The sequence below is a fragment of the Mandrillus leucophaeus genome, unplaced genomic scaffold (assembly GCF_000951045.1).
Source record: "Mandrillus leucophaeus isolate KB7577 unplaced genomic scaffold, Mleu.le_1.0 Scaffold213, whole genome shotgun sequence".
Classification (NCBI taxonomy): Eukaryota; Metazoa; Chordata; class Mammalia; order Primates; family Cercopithecidae; genus Mandrillus; species Mandrillus leucophaeus.
This window is the reverse complement of record NW_012102177.1, coordinates 1,440,664-1,465,107: the sequence shown is the minus strand read 5'-3', so window position 1 is coordinate 1,465,107 and position 24,444 is coordinate 1,440,664. Positions and strand designations below refer to the sequence as shown.

The window sequence follows — 24,444 nt, the reverse complement described above, 5'->3', positions numbered from 1 at the left end:
TCTAAATGCTTGCAGCCTTTCCCCCATGAAGTGCTCTTTGGATGAAAGGGTAAATGTCCTTTGGCAATGACAAGCCAGTACCCCTGAGACATGTGGGATTCACCAGAGTCCAAGTCCAGGCTTTGGTAGCTTCGTTTTAAGGGTAACAGAAAATGTCTTTTTCGAGGGGGAGGGAGGAGCTGGGTAACTTTTGTGAAAAAGTCTTCTCTCTTTGGTGCTGTTGCAGGGTAGAGAAGGAAGTGGGTGGGATGGAGATGGCCCACGAAGGGATGATCTGGAGTCTGGCCTGGCATCCTCTTGGGCATATTCTCTGCTCAGGCTCAAATGACCATACTAGGTAAGCTTTATATTGAAATAGCAAAGCTTTATATGGAGCAACAGGAAATAAATACTGTATGGGTTTATTTTTATTGGTTGATTGATAGATTAATTTATATTCCAACTTATTCTTGGGAACATTTTTGTAGTGGTTTACAAACCCTTATATTGCAATAAAGAGATTGGGTATTGAATATGGTTTTGGCTATTCAAATTTTGTTTTGCCTTCTGACTTAAAAGTTTTCCTTTTTTTTTTTTCTTTGAGACAGGGTCTCTGCCCAGGCTGGCATGCAATGGTGCGGTCTCAGCTCACTGTAGCCTCAACCTCCCTGGGCTCAGGTGATCCTCCTACCTCAGCCTCCTGAGTAGCTGAGACTATAGGCGCACACCACCACACCTGGCTAATTTTTGCATTTTTTGTAGAGGTGGGGTTTCACCGTGTTGCCCAGGCTGATGTCGAACTCCTGGGCTTAAGCAATCCTCCTGCCTCAGCCTCCCAAGGTGCTGGGATTACAGGCGTGAGCCACCTTGCCCGGCCCCACATTTTACTCTTATTTTTATTATTATTTTAAGAGACAAAGTCTTATTCTGTCACCCCGACTGGAGTGCTGTGGTGAGATCACACAGCTCATTGCAGCCTCAAACTCCTGGGCTCAAGCCATCTTCCCTCCTTAGCCTCCTGAGTAGCTGAGACTACAGGTGTGTGCCACCACACCCAGCTAACTTTTTGATTTTTATTTTGTAGAGACAGGGTTTTGCTGTATTGCCCAGGCTAGTCTTGGACTCCTGGACTTAATCCTCCTGCCACAACCTCCCAAAGTGCTGGGATTACAGATGTGAGCCAAAGTGTATGACCTCACATTTTAAATTTGTAGAAGAAACAAATTGTAAAAACTTGTTGTGTTTACCAAGGGTCTGCCTAGTACTGTTAAGTGCCCAGAAAGACACTGAAACCGTGCTTCTCTTCTCCTCTAATTATTTTTACAGCAAATTCTGGACTCGAAACCGACCAGGTGATAAAATGCGAGATCGATATAATCTAAACCTTTTACCTGGAATGTCTGAAGATGGAGTAGAATATGGTGAGACTCTTGCACATCTGTCCTTCTTTGAAATCTGGTATTCTGTTATAGAAGTGTTAGATGTTGGGAAGATTATACAAAATGAATTTTAATTTTATAGTAGATTTATTTATAAATCATCGGTGACATTCATTTTTATAAAGCATTAATTTTATCAGTCGCTACTTTTATAAAGTCTCTATTGACAATGGTGTATTACTATTTATAGATGACCTTGAACCTAATAGCCTGGCAGTAATTCCAGGAATGGGAATACCAGAACAACTAAAATTAGCTATGGAACAAGAACAGATGGGTAAGAGAAGTTACACGATACATTTTATTTTTATAAATTTTTTTCTTGACCTGTTTATCTTCCTGATAAATATATTGAAATACCAAAATGATTTATGTTGAGAAATGTTGATAAAAATTATACAAACGGCATAATACTTAAAATCTGTTCTTCCAATGTGTTCATTGATCAAGTGGCCAATTTCTTTAAGAGGCAAAGGCGGGGAGAGGGATTGCATTGGGAGTTATACCTGATGTAAATGACGAGTTGATGGGTGCAGCACGCCAACATGGCACAAGTATACATATGTAACAAACCTGTACGTTATGCACATGTACCCTACAACTTAAAGTATAATAATAATTAAAAAAAAAAAAGAGGCAAACCACTTTTCTTTATGGTTACAGGGAAAGATGAATCAAATGAAATTGAAATGACAATTCCAGGTTTAGACTGGGGGATGGAGGAAGTGATGCAAAAGGATCAGAAAAAAGTACCTCAGAAGAAAGTTCCTTATGCTAAACCCATTCCTGCTCAGTTCCAGCAGGTAAGTAAAAGTGATTCCACCTCATCCACGCAGAGAGGTTTTGGTTGGTTAGTTTGACATTTCTCTTGGATTATCTCACCGTTGAAGGTGTTTCTATACTGGAGCATTTTTCCCATATTCATGCACTGTTAGACATGGTTCTCATCTACTGCTTTGCAGTTGTATTGAGTTTGTTATCAGTCTTCTCTGTTCTGTCCTCACCTGCTTATTATCATCCATGCTATGAGAGGAAATAGAAGAAAGGCACAGAGCAGAGGGAGTATGGGAGCATGCTGATTCTCTTCTCCATTGTTTATCTATCTTCTGCTTTAATTGTCCCCTCAACACAAAGGGCATGTACCCTGTGAAAAGGCTGGCAAGCTTTGCATTCTTAATAACATGCAGTATCTTGCAGCTTTTATCACCATAGTAATTTCTACCTAGTATATGTCAGTAAGAATTAGCATGAGTCATGTACTTGAGTCATGGAGAAAAGGTATAAAGAAAGACCGTTCGGAGGTTAGATTGAGCAGATGACATTCTAGAGTGGTTTTCTCATTTTATCATTGTGATTTTCATACTTAGGGTATATTTTAGTATTCTCTTCTTTCCCAAGGCTTGGATGCAAAATAAAGTTCCAATTCCTGCTCCAAATGAGGTGCTGAATGACAGAAAAGAAGACATTAAATTGGAAGAGAAGAAAAAAACACAAGCAGAAATTGAGCAAGAAATGGCTACATTACAGTATACTAACCCACAACTTCTGGAGGTGTGTGAAGCTCTTTAGGGGGGAATTGAAGATGAGCTAGGAGGGTAGTGGTGGCATTTTTATTGATATGCTCTTAAGGAAAAGGGAAGGGACTCTCCAATGGTCTGACAAGCACCGCCATTTCCTCTTGCTATGCTAGAAGACTAGTTTCCAAAAGAATCCTGTTTCATAAAATTTTAAAAAATGTGTTGTTATGTATTTTGTTTTATTTATTTTATTTTATTTTAGAGACAGAGTCATGCCCTGTCACCCAGGCTGGAATGCAGTGGTGCGATCATGGCTCGCTACAACCTCTGCCTCTCAGGCTCAAGTGCTCCTCCCACATTAAGCCTCTTGAGTGGCAGAGACTACATACACGCACCATCACGTCCGAGTAACTTTTTTTTTTAAAGTGACTTCCTTGAGTCATATCTTGGACTTTTAAAACCCAATTAGGGTCAGGCGTGGTGGCTCACACCTGTAATCCCAGCACTTTAGGAGGTCGAGGCAGGCAGATCACCTGAGATCAGGAGTTCAAGACCAGCCTGGTCAACCTGGTGAAACCCCACCTCTACTGAAAATACAAAAATTAGCCGGGCATGGTGGTTGCATGCCTGTAGTCCCAGTGACCATGGGAGGCTGAGGCAGGAGAATCACTTGAACTCCAGAGGCAAAGGTTGCAGTGAGCTGAGATCTCACCACTGCACTCCAGCCTGCACCACAAAGTGAGACTCTGCCTCAAAAACAACAATAACAACAACAAAAACGGAATTAGTGGGGCAGTGAGTAGATCTAAGTTAAATATACATTTTAAATTGAAAAGATAAAGCCAACATAGTTTTAATTTGAATTCACCTATTTATGAAAGACTTTTTCTTTTTTGTCAGCTCATATAGCAGGTAGCTTGTTCTTATTTTTCCTACCTGTGTTAGCTACCAAGAATGATGAAAGTGGTGAATTATTGGGCTTTCCCTGATCAAGATGGACATAAATAATCCTGACTAGGCCAGGCACAGTGGCTCATGCCTGTAATCCCAGCACTTTGGGAGGTGAGGCAGGAGGATCAGTTGAACCCAGGAGTTTGAGATCAGCCTGGGCAATACAGCAAGACCCTATCTCTACTTGAGATCAGCCTGGGCAATACAGCAAGACCCTATCTCTACTACTACTACTACTACTAATAATAATAATAATGATGATGATAATAATTAGCTGGGTGCGGTGGCACGTGCCTGTAGTCCCAGCTGCTCCGGAGGCCGAGGTGGGAGGATCGCTTGAGTCCAGGAGGGTGAGGCTGTAGTGAACCATGATCGCACCACTACACTCCAGCTTGGGGGACAGAAAAAAAAAAATAAGGAAAAAAAAATCCTTACTGTTGTGTCCCAGGACTTAAAGAGAATGAGAAAGAACCTAAAACTCCTTACAGTGCTTGAGTGTTGCATGGACCCTAATTACCACTGGAGAATGAAGAGTTTGAGCAGTTTTTATGTTTATTTTAAGAGTCCCCTAATGGAATACATGACAGCAATATTGTCATTTTCAAGGGTTCTGGCCTATTTATTCAACATGCTTTTTTCTTTCTTTCTTTCCAGCAACTTAAAATTGAAAGACTTGCACAGAAACAAGTTGAGCAAATTCAGCCTCCTCCCTCATCTGGCACCCCTCTCCTTGGACCCCAGCCTTTTCCAGGACAAGGTCCAATGTCTCAGATTCCTCAAGGTTTTCAACAGCCCCATCCATCTCAGCAGATGCCAATGAACATGGCTCAAATGGGGCCTCCAGGTCCACAGGGACAGTTTAGGCCTCCTGGACCCCAGGGACAAATGGGACCACAAGGTCCTCCACTGCATCAGGGAGGTGGGGGGCCTCAAGGATTCATGGGACCACAGGGACCCCAGGGCCCGCCCCAGGGGTTGCCACGGCCTCAGGACATGCATGGGCCCCAAGGAATGCAGAGGCATCCTGGACCTCATGGCCCTTTGGGACCTCAAGGGCCACCTGGACCACAAGGTAGTTCTGGTCCTCAAGGTCATATGGGTCCTCAGGGTCCACCTGGCCCACAGGGTCACATAGGCCCCCAAGGTCCACCTGGCCCTCAGGGTCACTTGGGCCCACAGGGGCCTCCGGGTACTCAAGGTATGCAGGGACCACCTGGTCCCAGAGGAATGCAAGGACCTCCTCATCCTCATGGGATCCAAGGCGGGCCAGGGTCTCAAGGGATCCAAGGTCCTGTGTCTCAGGGACCTCTGATGGGATTGAATCCAAGAGGAATGCAGGGGCCTCCAGGCCCCCGGGAGAACCAGGGTCCTGCTCCCCAAGGGATGATGATGGGTCACCCGCCTCAAGAGATGAGAGGACCTCACCCTCCGAGTGGACTGCTGGGACACGGCCCTCAGGAAATGAGAGGTCCTCAGGAGATCCGAGGCATGCAGGGGCCTCCGCCCCAAGGATCAATGCTGGGACCTCCCCAGGAACTGCGAGGGCCTCCAGGCTCACAAAGTCAGCAGGGGCCACCCCAGGGCTCTTTAGGACCTCCACCCCAGGGTGGCATGCAAGGACCCCCCGGACCTCAGGGACAGCAGAACCCAGCAAGAGGGCCACATCCATCTCAAGGGCCTATACCATTCCAGCAACAGAAAACGCCTCTGCTAGGTGATGGGCCCCGGGCCCCCTTCAACCAGGTATTACTCATTTCCAACTTACAGGCATTACCACACTGGGAAAATACGCTCTGCACAGAAGCGATACTGCTGAGTAGTGTGGAAAAGGGTCACAGCTGGATATAAATACTTATTAAGTAGTGGCAGTAGCTTAAGATACTAGCATCCTGGCTGAAGAAGGAAATCATAAGAATGATGAGTTAGGTTATACTCCCATTAAGTCCATCTCAGTATTCATTTTTACTTCTCACCTTTTTTCTTTTTTTTGGTAATAGGGTTTCTTCCAGAAAAGGTCAACTCTCATTTGAGTACAGTTGATAATTGTCGCAGGGCTCCAGGAGAGCTGTGACCCTGAGGAGGAAGCATGTTTTACATGGTGGTCGGCTCTGAGGCTGTCATGCCTCCTTTTCCGGGCCCTTTACATTGCAGCCTGGTGTTCCATGGGCCTGCCAGCCACTGAGTCACCAACTCTGCTTTGAAGAGATAGGATGGAGTATTTAACCATGAGTATACTATAGACTGTATACCTCACTCTGTTTATTACAGTGAATAGAAATAAACGAGACCTGTGATTCCAGAATTGAGCTGAGCATTCTGGAAATGGTGACCCTTTGGATGAAACTCTGCTCAAGTTGTTTTCAGCTCTCATGTAACAGTATTTGCAGGAAGGAGCATTTCTGTAGAAATTCTCCTTTTTTGAGGACTCTGTTTTTGTTAGCCAATTTTTATTGCTCATTCGCTGAGCTTGTGCTTGAGAGATACTGTGAAGTTCAGGTTGCTTGGGGGAGTGAATTACAAAAAGAATTGCGTGAGCATAAATAGATGTAATACTGCTCAGCTATGTGCATTTTATGCTTTTCTCAAGTTCTTAGTCTGGAGGCATTATTTGGGTATGAATAACTGAGTTGTGTCCCTGAAAACTCACTTTTGGTCCATTGTGGACCAAAAGTGAGTGAGTAAGCGAATGTTGACTCCCTGAGACACTTGGAGAAAGGGGATGCTACGGATGTAGAAAGCACAATCTGTTTTGGTTTTTCAAATACCACCAGGAATCCCTAATGTAAAGATGACCATTGGGTTCCCTGAACTCAACTAACTAGCTAAAACAAATTATCTACTATTCTAAAGTAGATCTTCCAGAACCTAAAAGTGTCATAGCAATGGGGAATCTGATGGCATCTGAGTTATTTCCAGATTTTTATTCAGCACTTCTCAGAAGTTAGGATGAATTAAATAGAGGATTGCCATTCTAAATTGCCCTAAATCTTGAAGTATTATATATTTTATTAATTTACTGCTCAGTTGTATGTGTATATAATATTTATTATAAGCTGTTTTCCTAACTTTCTGGTAGTAAATTAACAGTTTTCATTTTGGAGGATTAAAAAAATGTGAACTTTAGCTGCTGTGTTATAACTGAAACATGTCAGAGTCACAAGGACAGGCCTGAGTTTCTGGGACAATTCGATGAGATTTTTTATTGTACCATGTAGTAAAAGATTTTATACATGGAAAGCATGATTCTGAAATTTTAATTGACCTATAGAAATACTGGTAGAATGAGTCTGAAGATCTGATACTTTGTAGTGCATTTCAGATCTCAGAAGTTGCCTGATGAATATTTGTGCTCTTTTTCCTTATATGCTGAAATATAACTTGCTTCACATTAACCAGACCAGTTACTTAAACCAGTTGTTTTAATTGGTTTAATTTAGTGTTACTGTGTTGGGATTTCTGACATTCCATTAATGCTCTTTTTTGGCATTACAAGTAAAGATCTAATTTTAAATAAAAGTTGTCAACAGGTTTAAAATACAGGTGTTTTAAAAAAATTATTATAGTACGAGAGGTATCTCTTTTCTCCTGATTTAAGGACAATGTTGCTGTCATCTCACTAGCTAAATATTTACTGGGTGTTTTTATGTTGTCATGTTATGATACAATCGCTATTTATGTAGCACAAGCCTGTGATTTCATACCCTCACTTTAAAAACATATTTTCAGGAAGGACAGAGCACAGGCCCCCCACCCCTGATACCAGGCCTAGGGCAGCAGGGAGCACAAGGTCGCATTCCTCCTCTGAACCCTGGACAAGGACCTGGCCCCAACAAAGGTAAGTATCTGCTCAGCTGAATAAAATATTATATTCTACCACCTTTGTGCACAGTTTACAGTAAATAGTTTTGTTGGTCAGTCTTTGATAGACTGGTCATTTGAACCTCTCGGCAAAATAAGGGCATGGTCATTCAGGTAGGAACTTTGTCTTTGGTTGTTTTCTTAGATCTGTTTAGTAGGCAGCAGCGCTGGCCAGAGGAAGTAAGCCCCTCACCCCAGAAGCTGACAGTGAAGGCACCCGAGCAGGCTCCAGCAGTCGTGCCTGTGTGGCAGGGCTGGCCTTGCCCATCTGTTGCCAATGCAGGTGGTTCCTGTGCTCACTGAGTGCATATGTATGTTTCTACCATCCTGAAGAGATGAATTGTTTCTGCTTAAATTTTTTGACAGTGCTTTTATTATCACACCGTGTCCTCCCAAATCCTGTCATATATTGAATTCTTTAGCTGGTTATGTAGTTGTGCACCATTTGAAAAGAAGAAAGCACTCTACCCATATGTGGTTCCTCAGGTTGTTGATATGAAAAGGAAAGAGATGAGAATGATTAGTATTGAGATGTGGGGCTGTTTGGAAGTTTAGAGTTAATCCTTCCGGAGCTGGAGCAGGAGCGTGGTAGGCAGCACGCTGTTGGGGAGAGTTGGAGGGGGTGACTCGGAGTGTGGATGGAGGGGAGTGAGGAAACACTGTGTTATGTTCGACACACACTTCATAGCAGGGAGAAACCACAACTCGGAGAATCAGGAGGACCGCAGAGGTTGCCCTTCCCAGAACTTTACTCTCTCAGTTTTAATTGGCTAAGCCCACAGCACTGGGTAGTGCATGTTAAGATTCTTGCCCCCATTTTATCCAATTAAGAAAAGTTCTTGTCAGCATTACAGCCCTGGGACTTTGTGAATTTATGCTAATCTGGAATTGATGTGTGATATTAGAGGTAAGAAAGAGATAAGGGAACTAGAGTGTTTACTGCTTTCCCGTTGTGTGGAAGCGGTAGTAGAGGCTCTACGGAAGGAAGGTGGCCCACAGGGAACTAGAGAAACAAAAGGAGAGTCTTTTACCCCCCAAGTTATCGCCATCAGCAAACTGAGAGCTGCCTCTCTTCCTCTCCCTGCCCTGTGTCTGTCTCCACCTCCTTCCCTCTCATCCTTGCTCTTTCCCTGTTCTCTTTATCCCCCGCCCCCTTTCTTTCTCTTCCTCCTTTCTCCTCCCAGGGACCAAAGGGAGAAGGGAGAGCCGAGAAAGTGGCCCTGCCATCCCCTACTGGAATAACCGCCGCCGCCGCCCCATCACTGGTGGCCACATCCCTTCTAATTTGTAGTGGTGGGTTTCTTTCCTTGAAGAGCAGGGTACTTTTAAACAGATAGAGGTAATGGGAGGATTAATATTCATAGGTAAGTCCAAACGGAATATGTTTAGCTTCCTTACTCCAAAGGTCTGCTGTTTCTGAGATTACACTAAGTTCAGACAACATCATTTCAGTGAAGAAGCCATTAGCTGCAGGAACACACTGAGAAGTGAAGGAGCCTGTCTACCAGAAGGAAATGGAGCTAGGATCTTTGCAAACTACTGAGTAGAGGGGAGAGGACGGGTAAATGAGACAGATGGAAAAGAGCTGGAAAAGAGAGACTCCTTTAATGGCACATTTTTATCCAGATGTGTATAAGAGACAGCTACTATTCTAAAGTAGATCTTCCAGAACCTAAAAGTGTCATAGCAATGGGGAATCTGATGGCATCTGAGTTACTTCCAGATTTTTATTCAGCACTTCTCAGAAGTTAGGATGAATTAAATAGAGGATTGCCATTCTAAATTGCCCTAAATCTTGAAGTATTAAATATTTTATTAATTTACTGCTCAGTTGTATGTGTGTATAATATTTATTATAAGCTGTTTTCCTAACTTTCTGGTAGTAAATTAACAGTTTTCATTTTGGAGGATTAAAAAAATGTGAACTTTAGCTACTGTGTTATAACTGAAACATGTCAGAGTCACAAGGACAGGCCTGAGTTTCTGGGACAATTCGATGAGATTTTTTATTGTACCATGTAGTAAAAGATTTTATACATGGAAAGCATGATTCTGAAATTTTAATTGACCTATAGAAATACTGGTAGAATGAGTCTGAAGATCTGATACTTTGTAGTGCATTTCAGATCTCAGAAGTTGCCTGATGAATATTTGTGCTCTTTTTCCTTATATGCTGAAATATAACTTGCTTCACATTAACCAGACCAGTTACTTAAACCAGTTGTTTTAATTGGTTTAATTTAGTGTTACTGTGTTAGGATTTCTGACATTCCATTAATGCTCTTTTTTGGCATTACAAGTAAAGATCTAATTTTAAATAAAAGTTGTCAACAGGTTTAAAATACAGGTGTTTTAAAAAAATTATTATAGTACGAGAGGTATCTCTTTTCTCCTGATTTAAGGACAATGTTGCTGTCATCTCACTAGCTAAATATTTACTGGGTGTTTTTATGTTGTCATGTTATGATACAATCGCTATTTATGTAGCACAAGCCTGTGATTTCATACCCTCACTTTAAAAACATATTTTCAGGAAGGACAGAGCACAGGCCCCCCACCCCTGATACCAGGCCTAGGGCAGCAGGGAGCACAAGGTCGCATTCCTCCTCTGAACCCTGGACAAGGACCTGGCCCCAACAAAGGTAAGTATCTGCTCAGCTGAATAAAATATTATATTCTACCACCTTTGTGCACAGTTTACAGTAAATAGTTTTGTTGGTCAGTCTTTGATAGACTGGTCATTTGAACCTCTCGGCAAAATAAGGGCATGGTCATTCAGGTAGGAACTTTGTCTTTGGTTGTTTTCTTAGATCTGTTTAGTAGGCAGCAGCGCTGGCCAGAGGAAGTAAGCCCCTCACCCCAGAAGCTGACAGTGAAGGCACCCGAGCAGGCTCCAGCAGTCGTGCCTGTGTGGCAGGGCTGGCCTTGCCCATCTGTTGCCAATGCAGGTGGTTCCTGTGCTCACTGAGTGCATATGTATGTTTCTACCATCCTGAAGAGATGAATTGTTTCTGCTTAAATTTTTTGACAGTGCTTTTATTATCACACCGTGTCCTCCCAAATCCTGTCATATATTGAATTCTTTAGCTGGTTATGTAGTTGTGCACCATTTGAAAAGAAGAAAGCACTCTACCCATATGTGGTTCCTCAGGTTGTTGATATGAAAAGGAAAGAGATGAGAATGATTAGTATTGAGATGTGGGGCTGTTTGGAAGTTTAGAGTTAATCCTTCCGGAGCTGGAGCAGGAGCGTGGTAGGCAGCACGCTGTTGGGGAGAGTTGGAGGGGGTGACTCGGAGTGTGGATGGAGGGGAGTGAGGAAACACTGTGTTATGTTCGACACACACTTCATAGCAGGGAGAAACCACAACTCGGAGAATCAGGAGGACCGCAGAGGTTGCCCTTCCCAGAACTTTACTCTCTCAGTTTTAATTGGCTAAGCCCACAGCACTGGGTAGTGCATGTTAAGATTCTTGCCCCGATTTTATCCAATTAAGAAAAGTTCTTGTCAGCATTACAGCCCTGGGACTTTGTGAATTTATGCTAATCTGGAATTGATGTGTGATATTAGAGGTAAGAAAGAGATAAGGGAACTGGAGTGTTTACTGCTTTCCCGTTGTGTGGAAGCGGTAGTAGAGGCTCTACGGAAGGAAGGTGGCCCACAGGGAACTAGAGAAACAAAAGGAGAGTCTTTTACCCCCCAAGTTATCGCCATCAGCAAACTGAGAGCTGCCTCTCTTCCTCTCCCTGCCCTGTGTCTGTCTCCACCTCCTTCCCTCTCATCCTTGCTCTTTTCCTGTTCTCTTTATCCCCCGCCCCCTTTCTTTCTCTTCCTCCTTTCTCCTCCCAGGGACCAAAGGGAGAAGGGAGAGCCGAGAAAGTGGCCCTGCCATCCCCTACTGGAATAACCGCCGCCGCCGCCCCATCACTGGTGGCCACATCCCTTCTAATTTGTAGTGGTGGGTTTCTTTCCTTGAAGAGCAGGGTACTTTTAAACAAATAGAGGTAATGGGAGGATTAATATTCATAGGTAAGTCCAAACGGAATATGTTTAGCTTCCTTACTCCAAAGGTCTGCTGTTTCTGAGATTACACTAAGTTCAGACAACATCATGTCAGTGAAGAAGCCATTAGCTGCAGGAACACACTGAGAAGTGAAGGAGCCTGTCTACCAGAAGGAAATGGAGCTAGGATCTTTGCAAACTGCTGAGTAGAGGGGAGAGGACGGGTAAATGAGACAGACGGAAAAGAGCTGGAAAAGAGAGACTCCTTTAATGGCACATTTTTATCCTGAGATTTCCAAGCATTTTATATATATTGCATGGTAAGGAAGAATTGAAATAGCCAATAGAAATGAATGAAAATGAAAAGGGAGGGGCCGGGTACAGTGACACATGCCTGTAATCCCAGCACTTTGGGAGGCTGACTGGATGTATCACTTGAGGTCAGGAGTTCAAGACTAGCCTGGCCAACATGGTGAAACCCTGTCTCTACTAAAAATACAAAAATTAGCCAGGCGTAGTACCTGTAATCCCAGCTACTCGGGAGGCTGAAGCAGGAGAATCACTTGAATCCGTAAGGTGGAGGTTGCAGTGAACTGAGATCATGCCACTGCACTCCAGCCTGGGTGACAGAGTAAGGCTCTGTCTCAAAAAAAAAGAAAAAAAAAGAAAAAGAAAAGGAAAGAAAAGAAAGAGGAGGGATGCTGTTGGCGGGGAGGTGAGAATTATGGCTGGCTGGGGTACAGGAGGGGTTTGTCTTTATTGCCAGGGAAAAGCAGTAAAAGGCATAAACTGGGCTATTGGAGGAGTTTCACTTTAAAAACACAGTTTTTGTTTTTAGAATCAAGAGTATCCTTTTACTACCTACTTTTAAAAAGTGCTTGATTTAAACTGTATGTTGACCAAAAATAGGTAAACATTTACAAAAACTGCAGTAGTTCAGTAGCTGGGAAAACAGTCCCTTCCAAGTTAGGAGGTGAACTAAGTTAACCATCACACATTTAACTGGCATCTTTCCATCTTTATTCAGTACTTTCACTGTGGTACATATTTTCAAATATTTTAGAAAACTTTAGTGGGATTCCAAACACTGTCTTCAAAGCATGGTGAGAATATTGTAGATGAGGAACAACATTCATAGAGAGGTGCGGAAAACCCCGACCCTGAGCCCAGCAGGGTGGTCACCAGGCAGGTGTTTGAGAGGCCGGGACTGCACGTACCTTACAGAGGAATCAAGTGCAACAAGCTGGGGTTAGAGGAGGGATGGCATGGGTGGCAGTGGCACCCTGTTGATGGGTGCAGAGGTGAATTTTTGGGGTTAGAGGAGGGATGGCATGGGTGGCAGTGGCGCCCTGTTGATGGGTGCAGCGGTGAATTTTTGGGGTTAGAGGAGGGATGGCATGGGTGGCAGTGGCGCCCTGTTGATGGGTACAGCGGTGAATTTTTGGGGTTAGAGGAGGGATGGCATGGGTGGCAGTGGCGCCCTGTTGATGGGTGCAGAGGTGAATTTTTGGGGTTGGAGGAGGGATGGCATGGGTGGCAGTGGCGCCCTGTTGATGGGTGCAGAGGTGAATTCTTGGTGCGCTTCCTGGCCTGCAGCATTAATTTCCTCTGTTGTGTCCGCCTTGGATGTGGAGCAGGTGGCCCTAATGAAATGCCTGAAAGAATAGGGGCAGACAAAGGAAGCTCCTTCTGAAGCCCAGGAGGCTCTCTCATTTTTCCAGTGTAAACTAAGAGATGGAGAGGCACTGCTGATCTCATTTGAGATGAGTAATTTGCCCTAGCTAGTGGGTGATGAAGTTGAAATCTGCACCCCAAAGCTCCTGTTCTATTATACAATGCCTCAGGGACATTTGTCTCCTAACTAAGCTGAGAGCCAAGGAGGGAAACCATTCTCAATAAAGAATGTATTCTGAAATGTGGAGATGCTACAGATCAGACCTGTGTTGGCAGGTTTCCTGGAAGACATGGTAAAAGTCAGCTTTGTTTCCTTTAGGTGACTCCCGCGGCCCTCCAAATCATCACATGGGCCCGATGTCAGAGAGGCGGCATGAGCAGAGCGGCGGGCCTGAGCATGGGCCCGAGAGGGGGCCTTTCCGGGGTGGCCAGGACTGCAGGGGTCCCCCTGATAGGCGTGGCCCTCACCCAGACTTCCCCGATGACTTCAGCAGACCAGATGACTTCCACCCTGACAAGCGCTTTGGCCACCGGTTACGTGAATTTGAGGGGCGAGGAGGACCTTTACCGCAAGAAGAGAAGTGGAGGCGAGGGGGCCCTGGGCCTCCGTTTCCCCCTGATCACAGGGAATTCAGCGAGGGGGATGGCCGGGGTGCAGCCCGAGGCCCTCCGGGGGCATGGGAAGGCCGCAGACCTGGAGACGAACGTTTCCCCCGGGATCCCGAGGACCCACGTTTTCGAGGGCGCAGAGAAGAAAGGTGGGACAGATACTTTGTGGGCCCATTCCATCTTCAGTGGAGCTTTTTACCTGCTCTCTCCACAAAGGTCTCTCTCTTCTTTTTCTTGAGGAAAGAGAATTACATCAATTACTAGCCCTACACTCTCTAGAGTTTGCATTTGGACTTTTAAAAAAAGTGTGCTTTTTTAACCTTAGTCTTGTTTTAATCTTTGCTGTCTAGAAGTCTTTTTCGTTTTGCTTATTTTTTTATTTTTTGGTCCTTTTAAAGAGATGGGAGGATCAGTATACTACAAGACTTGCTGGGATTTGACTTAAAATTTCCAGGTTCTTCTTGATTAGAATGATGAAATATGAGGCAGCTACCTAGATTGGAAATAAAGGGGTTGTGAAATAGATGCAAATTTTGTGTAATTGCCCAATAATCTTAACAAACTTAAACTGAAAAACAATCTTCCTGTTAAACTTAGATCAGGCTTGAACACTCATCTCAGCCTGCTTGGGGAGTTTAAGGGACAGAAGAAATGTGGAGAAAGAAACAGGAATTAGCCCAGGACCAGTGTGGCTTATGCCTGTAATCCCAGCACTTTGGGTGGCTGAGGCAGGAAGATCACTTGAGGCCAGGAATTCAAGAACAGCCTGAACAACATAGTGTAACTCCATCTCTACAAAAAAAAATTAAACATTAGCTGGGTGTGGTGGTGCACACCTGTAGTCCTAGCTACTCAGGAAGCTGAGGTGGGAGGATCAGCTGAGGCCAGGAGGTTACAGTGAGTTATGATTATGCCATTGCACTTCAGCCTGGGCTACAGAGCAAGACCCTGTCTCTTAAAACAAAAACAAAACAAAACAAACACCCAGGAAATAGTAAAATCTCAAGTGAGACTCAGAATATTAAAGATGATGGTAATTGTTTATTTTGTGTCAGATGATGTTACCTCATTTAATTCAAGGAATCTGTTTTAATTTAGGAAATTAATGACCTCATTTTATTTAAAGAATTTGTGAGATGGGTGCGACTGTCAGCATCTTATGCTGATTCAGACAGAGTAAGAGCAGTGTCTTGACTTTCCGAGGTCTGGCAGGTGGTAGATGTCAGAGATGGGCTTCAGGCCCATGCTGTTCAGCACTTCCGCTTTCACTGTAGTCTCTGACTGCTCCTTAGCTATCCATGTCCTTTCATCTCCTTTTTTTTTTTTTTCTTGAGACGGAGTCTTGTTCTGTCACCAGGCTGGAGTACAGTGGCACGATCTCAGCTCACTGCAGCCTCCACCTTTCGGGTTCAAGTGATTCTCCTGCCTCAGCCTCCTGAGGAGCTGGGATACAGGCGCACGCCACCTCGCCTGGCTAATTTTTGTATTTTTAGTAGGATGGGGTTTCACCATGTTGGCCAGGCTGGTCTTGAACTCCTGACCTCAAGTGATCCACGTTCTTCAGCCCCCAGAGTGCTGGGATTACAGGCGTGAGCCACCGTGCCTGGCCCTTTCATTCCATTTCTTACTCTTCTTGTGAACAGGTAGTTAATGCTGGGCACAGTGGCTCACTGTGGAGGCCGGCCGAGGTGGGCGTTGTGAGGTCAGGAGTTCGAGACCAGCTTGGCCAACATGGTGAAACCCTGTCTCTACTACAGATACAAAAAACTAGCCAGGCATGGTGGTGCGTGCCTGTAAATCCCAGCTACTTGGGAGGCTGAGGCAGGAGAATCACCTGAACCCAAGAGGCAGAGGTAGCAGTGAGCTGAGATTGCACCACTGCACTCTAGCCTGGGTGACAGGGCGAGACACATATATATATATAGTGGTTGGTGGTTGAGTTATGGTTGGCCAGCCCACCCTCAGGGGTGGTGAGAAAAGCATGGCTGATGACAGGCCCGGAAGCATGACATAGTGAGGGCTAAGGAAGCAATTGTTTTGGGAAGGGGAGATAGGGAGGTTAAAAATAAAGATGTAAGGGCTCCCAGTGTTTTTAAGACCCTATCTTAATGATATGCAATCATTACCTTTGACATGGCTTTTTATGACTAGAACAGCTTTACATCTACATAATGTTCACTGGCTTATAAATGAATCTCTGCATCTTGTGCAAAATGTTACATTTTACCTTGTCTTTTTTTCTTTTTTCTTTTTTTGAGAGGGAGTCTTGCTTTGTCACTCAGGCTGGAGTGCAGTGGCGTAATCTCTGCTTACTGCAGCCTCCGCCTCCTGGGTTCAAGCGATTCTTGTGCTTCAGTCTCCCGAATAGCTGGGATTACAGGCACACCCTACCACGCCCAGCTGTTTTGTATTTTTAGTAAAGATGGTGTTTAGCCATGTTGGCTAGGCTGGTCTCGAACTCCTGGCCTCAAGTGATCTGCCTGCCTCAGCCTCCCCAAGTGCTGGGATTACAGGCGTGAGCCACCATGCCTGGACACCCTGTCTTGATTTGTATTGTCTTTCATCTGTCCGTGCAGACCCACAGCCTAGGCTGGTGTATAAGTGTGTGAAGGTATTGTGGTTATATAAGAGAAAGTCCTTGTTCTTAGAAGAAACGTACTGAAGCATTTAGGGGTGAAGCTCCTGTTGGCAACTGATTTTCAAATGGTTTAGAAAACATGTTCGTGAGTAGCTGGACGGAGAAGATAAAGCACGTGTGGCAAAATATTAAGAAGGGATTGATCTGGGTGGAGGATCTGGGATGTTCATTGTACTGTTCTTTCAGCTTTACTGCAAGTTTGAAAATCTTCCAAGTAGATGATTAGGGTAAAAGGCAATGGAATGGAAACCAGAGGAAGAGCAGAGGCTCGGCTTGCCACGCAGCTCATGCAGAGGGGCCCTGGAGGGCGGCGCCGCTGCCTCTAGTGTGCGCTGCCAGAAGGTCACTTTCTGTTCTTTCGCACAGGCCTCCTGGTACCCTGCGTGCCTCAGCCATGCTCCCAGTCAGTGTAGTCTCCTAGCTCCAGAATTCCTGAGAGAAGGGGAAGCTGCTCACTGAGCAGGGCTCCAGGCTGCTGGCTGGCCAGTGGATGGCTGCCTCTAAGCCAGATGCTGGCCTGTGTGCCTGTCAGCTGTGGGCCAGGGCCATGAGTGCAGCTCGTGGCCACGGAGGCCTGCCCCTGGGTGGAGGCTGTGGGCTGGGGCAGATGGCAGAGCCCCTACCCACAAACAGGTCCAGTATGGTTGGCAGACATGATCTGTGCCCCCATTTTTCTGATTATATAAGTCATAAATGTTCATCATACAAATGTAGATGATAATGACAAGTATTTGTGAGGCAGTGATACAGAACCTGGGCCGAGGGTCAAGACTGGCTGAGGTCAGATCACCAGCACTTACTCTATGTCCTTGAATAAATGACATCAGTAATCTGGGCCTCAGTGTTCTCATCAATGGAGCTGCTGCTAATACCAGCTTCATTTGGTGGCTGTGAGAATGAAATGAATGAAACAAAGTATACTTGTAAAGGATTTGGCATGGTATAGGCGCTTTAAAAATGTTGATGTTGTTATTATTCCTAAAAGCCTAAAAGAAGCTTACAGTAACCCCACCCTCTGGTATGCTTCCTTCTGGTCTGTTTTTGCCTCTGGTAGTATTAATAGGATTATACAATGTGTCCTTTCAAAATACAGTTTTATTTTGTTTTCCTCCCAATCAGCATTATATCATACTTTCTCATATCACATGCTTTTTTGAATCGTGAACTCAGTGGCAAGGTGTTCCCTGAGATGGACGTTCTGCTGTTTTCGCTTTACAGTTTCAGAAGAGGAGCCCCGCCGAGGCATGAGGGCCGTGCTCCCCCCAGAGGAAGGGATGCTTTTCCTGGTCCGGAAGACTTTGGTCCAGAGGAGAATTTTGATGCTTCTGAGGAAGCGGCCCGAGGACGAGATCTCAGAGGTCGAGGTCGGGGTACCCCACGAGGTGAGCGAGTTACTAAGGACACCTGGTCTGGAAGGATAGGGTGCAGAATACAGTGGTTGTGAATATACCGGGAACAGTCTGAGTGCAGCACTGTTTGCTCTGTTGTGTAGGAGGAAGGAAGGGTTTACTTCCCACTCCTGACGAGTTCCCTCGCTTTGAAGGAGGGCGGAAGCCAGATTCCTGGGATGGAAACAGAGAGCCTGGTAAGGAAAAGAACCGCTTGTTGGGTAACTCTAGATAGCAGTTCACAAAGTGAGTTCTGAGGGCCCTCTCTTGGGTGCACCGGGACCCCTCTTTCCAGCTCATGTCTCCCGGGGGCCTGGGCTGTCTCCTGTCCAGCAGCCACAGATCTTGATCTCAGCAGGTGGAATGAGAGCAGAGGAATCCGCCAGACATTACAGGGATCTATCTGAGTATAAAACAGGACTGCTCTTTCCACTAAATTGTTTTTGGAGAATAAAGTTAAGTAAAATTTTCTCAGTCTCAATTGCTAATATGTTAAATATTCGTAGTTGTAACTCTCATTAACAAAATCTCTTAGGAGTCCTCAGTCATTTGAGACTGTAAAGACGTCTTGATGCTACACGACGTGAGAACCAGTTCTCTGGATCTTAGTCTAGGTGGCTTACCCCCTGGCCTGTGGCGGGCATTCAGCATGAGTGAACGGTGGCTTCTGAGTTGCTCCCTCCTCTCAACAGTGTCATTCCCATCTGCTTTTGGTCGCACTGTGCTTTCCTGTAAGGAGATTTGTTTCTTGTTTCAGGGCCGGGTCATGAACATTTTCGTGATGCTCCCCGACCTGATCATCCCCCTCACGACGGTCATTCCCCAGCCAGTAGAGAACGCTCCTCTTCTCTCCAAGGCATGGACATGGCATCCCTACCTCCCCGAAAGCGCCCCTGGCATGATGGCCCAGGCACTTCTGAGCACAGAGAGATGGAGGCCTCAGGAGGCCCTTCTGAAGACCGAGGAGGCAAAGGTAAGAGCAGGCCAGTGGTTATGGTTCCAGGAGCTGCAGGGGCTGGTGGAGGCCTTGCCTGCATCTGCTGCACATGCCCTTGCAGCCTGGGCTGTGCAGAGGCACATGCTCCTAAACGTGGTGCCAGTGCCCCACAAGCTGTCATCTGGTGGACCGCAACTTGGCCCTGCACAGGACTCCACTCGCCTCCAGGAATCCCCGTTCGCTTGAGGTTTTCACTTCAGCCCTCTGCCAAGATGCCCCAGTCCTCTCTGCTGGGCTTGCTCTCTGGGAGCCCTGCTCTCACTGGCAGTCTGCCCGCCACGAAGGCTGCTCGGAACCCTCAGGGGCTCAGTGGGAGGGGAAGAGTTGTCCTCTCCTGGGTGCTCTGTTGGTTTTTTAGCCTGGATCTAGTGGAACACTGCTTGTGCTCAAAGTCACAAAGACTTTGGAAAACATGGTCTATGGGCAGTGTTTCCGGGGGCACAGGAGATTCTCTCCTCAACTGGAAACTCTGGAGCTTTATTTTATAGGCAGCACTAACTTGAGCCAGGAGTATTCGCCTCCGAAGGCTGACTACAACTCTGGTTGCAAGGCAGCGGGGGAGGTGCACAGGTGCTGTGGCTCTCGGAGGCTCCTGGGAAGGCTGCTCCCCGCGTGCCCCAGCTTGTGCTCTGCTCCCGAAGTTGGCCTGTCTGTGTGGACAGTCCTTCCAGTACAGAGTTCTGCCATTTGGTCTTTTTGGGCTTTTTTTCTGTCGCCCAGGCTGGAGTGCAGTGGTGTGATCTTGGCTCACTACAAGCAACCCCTGCCTTCTGGGTTCAAGTGATTTTTGTGCCTCAATCTCCCCAGTAGCTAGGACTACAGGTGTGCACCACCACGCCCGGCTAATTTTCATGTTTTTAGAGAGATGGGCTTTTGCCACGTTGGCTAGGCTGGTCTCGAACCCCTGGCCTCAAGTGATCCACCTGCCTTGGCCTCTCAAAGTGCTGGCATTGCAGGCGTGAGCCACCGTGCCCGGCCTGCCATTTGGTCTTGATAGTTGTTTGTCTCAACAAAACCCTCAGAAATTACCTTATGTATCATCAATAGATCTCCCTGCATAAACACACTGTACTACTAGCCAGCGTGCTGTGACCTCGGCTGTCTTGGGTCCTTGGCGCGCCATTATTAGGTCCCTCTGGTCAAGGACGTGCAATTAGCATGGGAATGACGTAGGAGCTGACACGCTGCCCAGGTGCCCTCAGGTGGGTTGAAGCTGCTCTTTGTAAGAAAAGAAGCCAAGATTGTTCCTTTGGCTGGTTCTCCTAACCTCATCTCAGCTAGATTCATATTCTATTACAAAATATAAGACCGCGGATAGTTTGCAGTAGTCTTCTGAGAGGGCATTATGGGAAATGTGACCAAATCCTATCATTTCCTGAGGAAAAAATTCTTACAAGGTAGATTTTTTTTTCCTTTTTCTTTCTTCTTTTTTTAAATATATTCTCAAGCTCCAGGAGAATGAAAGAATTTTAATAGTACCTAAACATTTGTGTGTTCAAGTCTGAAGCAAGTTAAGCTGTGCCTAGGTGATATAACCTGAAAGCCAGTGTTTTGTGGGGTTTTTGTGCTTTTCTTTTGTTTTTTCAAGAAATATTTTACTAATTATGAAAAGAAAGCCAAAAGTGCCACATGTCACCAGGACAGTTCCAGTGAACACTCATCCTAGTTGGAGCACTTTTTATTAACATTAGCAGCGTGTACTTCCAAAGTCAAGTCAGTGTATTCAAACCTTCCCTCAACATACCCTGGTGGCTGGGAGCAGGTAGGTACACTTCCCATGGCCTGGGACATGGCCCAGTGTGGCCGGATCTCCCTGAAGGTGCTCTGTGCTCATCTCTTGGCTTCCCATCGTCTGTCACAGCCCTGGGGACACGGATCTGGCTGATGCTGAGGCCCATGGCAATAAGCCAGGAAGGGGGAGGCAGGGTCAGGAAAGGGTAGAGGCACACCTCTCAGTACTCTGAATACCACTGCCAGTCTCCCTGGCACCCACCAGAACTGGTCCACTGTCATCAGAGAGTGAAGTTTGTACTGGGAGTTACTGACAAAGAGTTGCTAATACAAAAAGTCCCATGTGAAATTTTCTTTGTTTCAGGCCGCGGGGGCCCAGGACCTGCCCAGAGAGTGCCCAAATCTGGGCGTTCCAGCTCTTTAGACGGAGAACACCACGATGGATACCACAGAGATGAACCTTTTGGGGGCCCTCCAGGCAGTGGCACCCCTTCTCGAGGGGGCCGGAGTGGCAGTAACTGGGGTAGAGGGAGTAACATGAACTCTGGCCCGCCGAGGCGAGGAACTTCACGGGGTGGTGGAAGGGGTCGGTAGAAGTTGGAACTGAGTACCCTGAGGCCTCTCTGGACAGTATTTAAGAACTTCTTGTGGACTTACCAAGAGAAACAAAAGGAAACCTGCACCGTTGTAGCCCTGAACTCTTCTGGGCACCTGAATCCCAGGAACCCTCAATGAGGTCTTCAAGATGAAGAGACTGCTGCCAGCTACCAGCCCAGCTGGCCCTGTCCTGTCCTGTCCACCCTCATTGCCCCAACTCCCATGTTGTTTTGTGAAGATAAAAGCTGGGATCTTTTTTTTTTTTTTGTTAAGTCTCACAAGACATGGGGCATCTCCACAAATTTAAGTTCCTGTCCATTTGGAAATTTGTTTCTATGTGTACAGTTTGTCAGAGAAAAACATAAAAGTTTTTGTATGAATACAGAATGTGATTTACGCAAGAATTAACAGAAAACTAGTTGTGGAGTGCTTGCCTTAAGGAAACCTTTGGTTTCCATCGCATCCCATCTACTGAGGAGTGCACGGTTATCGCTGATGTTCATGAGCATAGTAACCACTAAGTCATCTAAATTAATCTCAGCTGTGAACTTTGTGTTTCTCAACAAATTCTGTCACACCATTTTTGTGACAGAGAAATACTTGAAGATGAATGTGGTTTGTAGTAGGTTCAGAGTTATACTCAGACATGCTCTGACAGATGGAAACTGGACTCGGAAGAGAAAATGCAGTCTTCCGGCTGTCCGGCGAGGGAGCTCCCCCTTGGAAGCACCTCCTAGGAATCACAGTTGAGATGTGAATCGCCTTGTCAGGATGAGGAGAGCAACTTGATGTCAGTCAGAAATAACGCCACATGCCCTTTAGATAACTTGAAATCACACATGGAGTTGATAAGGAATGGACCAAAATAGCTCCTAAAACCATTTTGGAACACTTAATTAATTAATCTCTTTCTCTTCCATACTAGCTATGTGGAAATACCAGTGTTAAGGCAGGGTGTACTTCTAATTCATACGCCAGACAGATCTTGTCCATGGCAAATTCCTTGTTTGAAATAAACGTACCATTTAGCCCAGTTTGGATTGGAAGCCAAAAATTCAGTTTGTTATACCCCATGATACTTTCTATACTGACCTTTATTTTGGTTTTACATGGAAGCTTTTATTAAAAGGACTGTCCTATGGCCACCTTAACATTTCATTACATTGGCAGCTTCAGTTTGGCGTCAAGTCAAATTTATTTGGCACATTTAGTGGTGCTGGAAGTTTCATTTTTTCTTCTTTTTTTGAGACAGAGTCTCGCTGTCACCCAGCCGGGAGTGCAGTGGAGCAATCACGGCTCACTTCAGCTTCGACTCTGCCTCGGCCTCCCTAGTAGCCGGGACTACAGGCACACGCCACCATGCCCAGCACATTTTTTTTTGTATTTTTTGTAGAGATGGAGTTTCACCACGTCGCCTATGCTGCTCTCAAACTCCCGGGCTCAAGCGGTCCACCTCCTGTGGCCTCCCAAAGTGCTGGGATTGCAGATGTGAGCCGCAGGACCTGGCTGCTGCTGCTGGAAGTTTCAGTGGTTGCTTAGAAAAGGCATACTGACATAGTTTAACAGTGTATGCAACTCTAGCTGGTTCTCCATGAATGTAACAAATAGCAAAAGCTAACTGATTTATGTGGAGAAAATGTCAGCCATATACACTGCTTCTCAGTGTTAGAATCCAGAGACTATTTTTTTTAACTTTGAAATTACAGCTTAATCAGCACCCCACCATAAACATGCTATTATAAGGCTCAAGATTGCTTTAGGTTATGGATATTTCTTCACTCCCCCCCAACTGGTATAGCTTAAAGACAGAGAAACTGTAATCAAATTTCATGAAGCTAAAACCGGATCCAGAGACCAAAGCCATATCAAGATTAGCCTTTTTTTCCCTGAGATTCCAGTGGAAAAAATTTCATTATTTTGGGCTGTAACTTTAAAAACATAGTATCTCAAGCAGATAACCAGATCACATTTTAAACATTTTCATTTTACCTTTAAGTTCTACTGGACTTGACAGATCACATTTTGAGAGTGATTTCATTTAGAGAAAACAATAAGCCTACATTATATCTATTAAATACATAATGGCATTTAAAAACATCACTGTCAGAATACATACTAGATGTTGTGATTTGAAGCTTATAAAAACTAGATTTTCAATGTTTGAACTGAGAGAAAATGTTTGAGACAGGGTCTCGCTGTGGCCCAGGCTTGGGTGCAGTGGAGCGATCACAGCTCACTGCAGCCTCGACCTCCTGGGCTTAAGTGATCTTCCCACTTCAGCCCCACCCCGAGTAGCTGGGATCACAGTTGTGTGCCACCACATCTGGCGAATTTTTAAAAGATTTTTTGTGGAGATGGGGTTTAACTATGTTGCCCAGGCTGGTCTTGAACTCCTGGCCTCAAGCGATCCTCCCGCCATGGCCTCCCAAAATGCTGAGATTACAGGTGTGAGCCACCAGCTGAGAAATGTTGAATTTTAAAGTTTTTATTTAAGAAATAAACATTGTGAAACATTATAAAACCCCCAACTCTTGCAAGTTCTAGAGAAATTGAGAACAGAAATTTAGGTGACTAGAAAGAACAGCCAATGGCACAAGTCTTTACAATTAAAAAAATAAATCATTCTGAAAATACTGCATTTGCTCCCTCACTAGCAGCCGCCTGAGGTAGGTAACCTTGTTTACTGACGGGGAACAAGGCAGTATTCTTCACCAAATCTCAGGGCGGGTAGCCTGCAAGCCTACAGTGTGGGTGTTGGCCACTTGCGTCACTTGCTGGGACAGTGCTTAGGGACCTAACTTAGGAACATACATTTTGGGGCTGGAGGAAGCAGCAGTGCTCTACCGCGGCCCGGCAGACACCCTGTTAGGCAACACTGGGATCCAGCTCAGGAAAAGCATTATTTTCAAATTGTGCAAGCCAATGCACAGAAGTGGTCTTCAACCTTGGGGAACGTAGAACCGCCTGGGGAGCTTTAAAAAGGTCCTGATGTCTAGGACCTACTTCCCTGGTTCAGACTGCGTTGATCAGAGGTGTGGCTCTTCAAGTGACTGCCGTGCAGTCA

At 45.5% G+C, this 24,444-nt stretch overlaps 1 protein-coding gene across 2 annotated transcripts in view; it reads left to right on the top strand.

Moving 5' to 3' along the window:
- The window catches only part of WDR33 (WD repeat domain 33), a 127,071-nt gene extending 103,063 nt beyond the window's left edge, over positions 1–24,008 (top strand). For both annotated transcript variants that reach the window (XM_011980493.1, XM_011980494.1), the window contains exons 11-22: positions 227–337; positions 1,306–1,400; positions 1,609–1,695; positions 2,082–2,221; positions 2,817–2,969; positions 4,541–5,629; positions 7,613–7,721; positions 13,740–14,178; positions 17,886–18,049; positions 18,160–18,252; positions 18,813–19,028; positions 21,148–24,008. In XM_011980493.1, the coding sequence (XP_011835883.1) occupies positions 227–337; positions 1,306–1,400; positions 1,609–1,695; positions 2,082–2,221; positions 2,817–2,969; positions 4,541–5,629; positions 7,613–7,721; positions 13,740–14,178; positions 17,886–18,049; positions 18,160–18,252; positions 18,813–19,028; positions 21,148–21,377 (2,926 nt within the window). In that variant the 3' untranslated portion in view covers positions 21,378–24,008. The remainder of the gene's footprint in view (positions 1–226; positions 338–1,305; positions 1,401–1,608; positions 1,696–2,081; positions 2,222–2,816; positions 2,970–4,540; positions 5,630–7,612; positions 7,722–13,739; positions 14,179–17,885; positions 18,050–18,159; positions 18,253–18,812; positions 19,029–21,147) is intronic.
- The last annotated feature ends 436 nt before the right edge of the window (positions 24,009–24,444 follow it).